The 6,574-nt window shown below is 46.8% G+C and overlaps 1 protein-coding gene across 1 annotated transcript in view; it reads left to right on the forward strand.

Annotated features, from left to right (window-relative positions):
- LOC146855870 (uncharacterized) overlaps positions 1 to 5,907 on the forward strand; it is a 149,390-nt gene extending 143,483 nt beyond the window's left edge. Inside the window, exon 5 of the mRNA XM_085650671.1 lies at positions 3,804 to 5,907. Within this exon, the coding sequence (XP_085506797.1) occupies positions 3,804 to 5,182 (1,379 nt within the window). The 3' untranslated portion in view covers positions 5,183 to 5,907. The remainder of the gene's footprint in view (positions 1 to 3,803) is intronic.
- The last annotated feature ends 667 nt before the right edge of the window (positions 5,908 to 6,574 follow it).

Here is a 6,574-nt window from a genome sequence, read left to right on the forward strand (position 1 = left end):
CTGGTATTCCTCTGCACCCACCCCCATGTCCCTGTCCACTGCTGGTATTCCTCTGCACCCACCCACCCACCCACTTGCGCCCTTGCTGTGGTACACTGCTGTCCTGGGCATACACCACCCCCAATTTACAGCTGATGTGCTGCACCAAGCCGTACACCTACATCCGTGGCGCGTGTACGCCTTGTATCCATCATGTAATGGGGCTGTAGGGGTACGGGTGGTACGGCCCGTACCCATGCTCTGGGGGCGTGGGTATGGGCCATACCACCATTGTGGCGGTGACGTAGGGGTACGCGTGGTACGGCCCGTACCCATGCTCTGGGGGCGTGGGTACGGCCCGTACCAACATTGTGGCGGTGACGTAGGGGTATGCATGGTACGGCCCGTACCCACGCTCTGGGGGGCGTGGGTACGGGCTGTACTACCATAGTGGTGGTGACGTAGGGGTACGCATGGTACGGCCCGTACCCACGCTCTGGGGGTCGTGGGTACGGGCTGTATCACCATTGTGGCGGTGACGTAGGGGTACACGTGGTACGGCCTGTACCCACGCTCTGGGGGGCGTGGGTACGGGCCGTACCACCATTGTGGCGGTTACATAGGGGTACGCGTGGTACGGCCCGTACCCACGCTCTGGGGGCCGTGAGTACGGGCCGTACCACCATTGTGGCGGTGAAATAGGGGTAAGCGTGGTACGGCTCGTACCCACACCCCCTAGAGCGTGGGTACGGGCCGTACCACCATTGTGGCGGTGACGTAGGGGTACGCGTGGTATGGCCAGTACCCATGCTCTGGGGGCGTGGGTACGAGCCGTACCACCATTGTAGTGGTGACGGGTACAAGTCGACGTCATCTTCCGTTGTGGAGGTAGGTAGGGATTGGTGGACATGCCCCCCCCAGTGACCAGAGCCTGGAGGTCATTTCTGTGCAGGACATATGTATATTTGTAATTGGGTGTGGGTAATGTTTCCTACCCCAGCCCCTCCGCCCCCCTTTGCCCCTGGGTGTTGTTCTGACCTTCTGCGGCATCTGCGTCGGTTTCTGAACACGAGGTCGTAGGCTATGAGGGCCGGGATGACGCGTAGGTTGGGGTCCATCGCTGTCCGTCACGTACCGGTGCTCCTTCTTCGCGTCGTCCTCAATTTCCCGAGAGTTTTTGGCTGCCGTAAAAAAATAGCGGTGCGGAGTGACGTAGGCACGGATCGTACTTGCTGGTCCGTAAAACGCTGCCTGACTCCGTCCGGACGTCGCGTACGCGCTGTCCAGATTCAGATTTGTATATATTTTTTTGCCGGTTGGTCTTTTGTACGACTCGTATGGAAACGGTATTTCTGTGCGAATCGTACTTGCGAGTTTGTAAGGTGTTTTTCCCGGGTACGAGTCGGACGGAGAAAACGCTCCTTACGACCATTTGTACCCGGGTTTTACAGGATCGGAATCGGCACCTAAGTAAACACATTTAACCCTAAACCCTCGACCCCTCGACCATTCACCATTCACCAATCACCCTTAAACCTTTCACCCTTAAATGCTTCATTCTCATACTCTTCAATCCTAAACCTTTCCTTAACTTTCACACCGCTATGCCCTTCACTCGTATACCCTTCACATTTAAATCCTTCTTCCCTTGCCCTTTACCCATCACCTGTTAACCCTTAAAATGTTGTCTGTAACCTTTCACTCCTAAGCCCCTTACCCATCACCCTTAAATCCTTCACTTATAAACACTTCACCCATAAACCTCCCACCCCTAAAAACTTCACATTAAGCCCTTGGCCTAACCCTACAAAAAATATTATCCATATATTACATAAAATGGAAGGACAAACAATGAGATGGTCTACAATTAGATCGTAGTCTACGAAGAATGGCTGTAAATATATGTAAGTAAATGGGACGTCCACCTTTGAAACAAGGACGTTAATGTGAGTTCTTTAGGCAGGTGAAGGCAAAGCCCTCTCATGCAAAGTCACACAATTGGAAAATGCACCCTGGCAAAGATTTACCCCCTTCCCAACTTCACCAAGTTTAAATTGTTCGACCCATTGCTAGCACAAGAGGGCTTTTCCAGCCGCAGGATGTCCTACCTATTAAGAACAGGATGTGCTAGAGTTGGAAAATGGAAAGCTATATTAGGGAATGGGTAGTGGCTGGGCCATATCATGGGGTTGGGGCTCTGTGGAAAGAGTGCAGGAGATGGTACAGAGTATGCACACACAAGGTCTCTGCATTCTAATTAAGCAGAGACTTAGAAGAGCTTTTGATGGCAAGGCAGAGGACATGCCCTATGGTAGGGGCTCGGGTGTGAGATGGCTGCCAAGCAGCACTAGGCAACCTGCGTGCAAGGGAAGGGGTCTCTTGCTGCACAAAGGATCAATACATTTCCCCCTCTTTTTCTAAAAGATAAATCTTTGTGACCTTCTCACTTTATGAAGCTCTTGAAGTTTTAATAACAATTTTAAAAATGTGAAAAGTTGCAAGTCTTCTGACTTTGGAACTATGTAGCCCACCAGTGCATACCTGGATCTATGTGTTTTGGAAAGTGCCTGGACTGAGGTTTTGTTTTTGCTGTGAGCGGAGTATTTACAATATTTTAAAAAATAATGCACCAATTAAACCCAAGAACAGCATTGGTGGAAACTTGATTAAGCAGTCAGGTTTTTATCACACCTCATGCCACATTGATGTTTATAGCACAAGTAACAGTGAGATTTTACAGCACTGAATAGGAATTGATCAGACCTCCCGAGATCTCTCTGGAGAGATGGAGGAGGAAGAGATGCTCTGTTAATGGTTGAAGGAAGGGATTAGTTGCACTGACAACAGTCATGGGAGATATAAAGGTGCATTATTGTTTGTCTTGGGGGAGTTGCATGTGAGGAGCGAGTGATGATGAGGAGGGATCAGGGGCGTAGCCCGTGATTAATGGTTAGGGAGAGATGCTCTGTTAGAGTGTAAGGTAAGAGAAGAGGCGCGTTGCTAGGTGTGTTTGGCAGGGAACTTGTGTGTAATAAGTGCCATGTCAGTGGTTAACGGATTTATTGTAGCGGCCACTATCATGAGGACGTGACTGTTCCATTTTCTGTTTACATAGAAAAATACTGGTGGCGCCAACTGCTGGCTTACATTAAGTGATTCATCAATTCAAATAAAGTGAAACCTGATGGGCTTATAGTTCTCTCAGCTTCCAATCTGTTCAAAGTAATAATAACTGTGGTCCCAAGATGCAGATGTGACCGAGACCACTCTTCGAATGTTGCAGTACGCCTCATCCAGGTCTGCATGGTACCAGCTGGATAAAGGTCCATAAGGAGCCGGGGGCTCTATGCATGGCACAAGCACCTTTAAAGGGAGATTTTAGGCAGAGCAAGTGCGCCCTCTTGAGGTGTGCTGCTACAGTACAGTTGTCTTCCTCTGGGTCCTTAAAGAGATTGCAGACCGTGCGTCTCTTTTGTGATCCCAAGTCCAAGAAGTTGCTCAGGTCTACTGATCAGCGGACTAGTTATATCTTTTGGATCAATACGAATGCAATACAATAATGACGATAGAATGCCAGTCCAGTAACGTGTTGCCACTAGCCAGCTAAAACCACTCAAAACATAACAGCTGACAATGACAACTTAAAAGTATTTTAATTTAATTTCACCAGTGAGGAGCCGCCATCATTTCCAATTCTGATTATAAATGTGTGTGGGTGCCTGTGTGCCGCCTTACCATGTTTGTGCCACTAGTCACAATGTAAACCTTGTCCTTAGGCTTGGTCTTTCCATAGCATGTGTCTCATGAGTAATCTTTCTTTTCAGAGCAGCCTGGTTTGAGGCTGGACGACCCATCTGCCATTCTAACTGATAAACTCACCGACACATGGAACGATCGAATGAAGCAGCTGGTGACTGGTCTGGTTGGGCTCGTCAGCGTGGAAGGCATCCCAGTCGGGAAGTTTGTCAGTGTGCTCATCAGCTTCTTCTGGCCAAGCTCTTCCGTGGATATCTGGGAGCTTGTGAAGGATCAAGTGGAGTACATGATTGACAAGAAGATCCTAGCCGCAGAGGTAACCCAGCTGAAAAATAGCCTTGACGGCTTGCGCCACACCATGGAGCAGTATGTGCACGCAAAGCCCCACGAGAAAGGGTCACTGATGTCCGCCATCATTGCTGTTTGCAATGATCTTCACAGCCGACTTGTGCACTCAGATAATGCAGTCAGCTTTGTTCCTCTGACAGTGACATTGTCATATATGCATCTGGCTAACCTCAAGGAGAGACTGATGCATGGTAAAGAAATCTATGATGAAGATAACACACCAATCTGGCGGAAAGAACTGCAGGATGAGATTGAAACTTACAAGAAAGACATTCAGGAAGTCTATGCTAGATGGCGACAGTGGCGAAGCGACAGCATCGTTGTGACTTTGGGAGAGTACAAAACCTTCACAACGGTTCCACCTTTTTACTGGTATGTCTACACAGGGGATGTGAATGACAAGGTCTCTGGGGAAGACAGATACTTTGACGCACATCCCTATCTGACTGTGTCCAACCCCACTTACTTCAAAGTGATCTGCAACACAGTCAAGAGAATGATGTGGAACAGGGCTAATGCTGCCATGCTGCAGGCCCTCTTGCCCATATTTTTCCTGGATAACTTCATGCCAGGGAGTGAGGACCATCTCTCCAACCCAGATCCTTCCATGAGGACCGCTTCTTTTGGTCCATTTTCATACGATATTATTGCTGGAGCCTGCGGCCAAAGCTGCTATGTCGGAGACCCAAGTGAAGATAATCCCACCGAGAGCCCGGTCACCCAGGTGAATGTGAGGGAGTGGAATCTGATCGATGGTCTGCAGTTCTTCTACAATGGCTCTTGGGGTCGCTTTGTTGGGAATCCCTGGGGAGGACTGCAGCATGAAATTGATATGAAAAAAGCGTTAGTGCACAATGTCAAATTCAATTTCAATAACCATGGTATGGTGGATATAGAAATAATTGGCGGTGATGGAACTTCCTCTGGCAGGCTTGGAAATCGAGGGGGTTGGAGTGTTATCCATGCTGAAGCTGGAGGGATTGACACCTATAGTCTGTACAATGTGAAGATGGAGGGCTACCAAGGCATCACTCAAATTGAGATGATGTATCGCCATTTTACATGTCGACCATCAGAGATAAAGCTGAGTATAAAGTAATTAAAGCAACGATACAAAATATAGGGCAGGCCACTGCATTTTGTGACGCGACTCAGCATATGCGACAATGCAAGTCTATACTTCTCTTTTTTCTACAGTGTTCTTTAGCAACATACATTAAGTGCCACTAGGAAATAAGTAGGGACACTGGAATTATGTGGCAGCAGAGGGTAAAATTATGCAGCAGGGTTGACTAAATTTAGCGGCAAGAAAAGCCAATTTATACAGCATAATGAGGCACATTTTCTTATAGTATTACTTCATTATTTTGTCCTTTTTACACTTGCTAACACTGTCCGGGCATAGGTTACACCTCATATGTACCAGTTTAACAACCAAACATAGAAATAAGCAACAGAAAGGTGACCAGTGAAACTTTGCAAATGGCCTTCCACTGTGGAGGAACACGTGTCACTGTGATTATAGTAATTTCGAACCGTTTGAGCTAGAAACAACTTTTTTTGTTGAAATCTGCAGAATATGCAGCAGATGATGAATTATGTGGTAAAGTCGGCAGATCCATAAATATGCGAAAACACCACAGCCGCACAATTGCATTATTCCAGTGGCTCAGCCAATAAGAAACCGATTTCGAAAAAGCCCAGTGAATAGTTGCCAAGTTTGCTTATGTGTGACATTTCAAGATTTCCGCTGTGTTCTAGTGTAACATTTCAATGAATTATGCGTGATCAAGAGTAAAATAAAGCAGAAATGTCATAAAGTTTTAATCTGGAATTTATTTGAAAACAGACACATGGGCATATTATCAAGAACGGCGTTAAAATTATCACCGCTTTAGAAGCAGAAAAAACTGCCGCTAAAGCGGCGATAATGGGCTTGATAATATGCCCTTAAGAATTCCAATACAAGCCCATCTTCACACCAGAACATGGGCTTCTATTGGAATTCTCAAGGGCATATTATCAAGCCCCTTATCGCCGCTTTAGCTGCAGTTTTCTGCCGCTAAAGCGGCGATAATTTTTGCGCCGTTCTTGATATTATGGCCCATTGTCCCTAAAGTGTTCTGTACGGTCACTAGGCCACTTCCATGAATACAAAAGGGTGCTGTCTAATAAACCAGGAGTGGTGAAAGGTGTCAGTTACAGAAAACATTGCCACTTGGCATATATGCCTCGAACTTTACATTACATTATAAAGAAGCATTGAATGATTTATCTCATTCTCAGAAAGAAACATCAAATACTAAACAAGATTCCATTTACTTAACATTTTTAATCAGTAAACAACACATTTCTTTCCTTGTCAAAGCAGATACGAACCAAGGACTACCATGAAGAGCTAAGAAGTGGCTCCATCATGTGCATCATCTGCCAGTATTGGCTTTTTAGGCATTAGCACAACGAATTCCATTTCAGGACTTGTAGTATGGCT

Source organism: Triturus cristatus, chromosome 4_1 (genome assembly GCF_964204655.1).
Source record: "Triturus cristatus chromosome 4_1, aTriCri1.1, whole genome shotgun sequence".
NCBI lineage: Eukaryota > Metazoa > Chordata > Amphibia > Caudata > Salamandridae > Triturus > Triturus cristatus.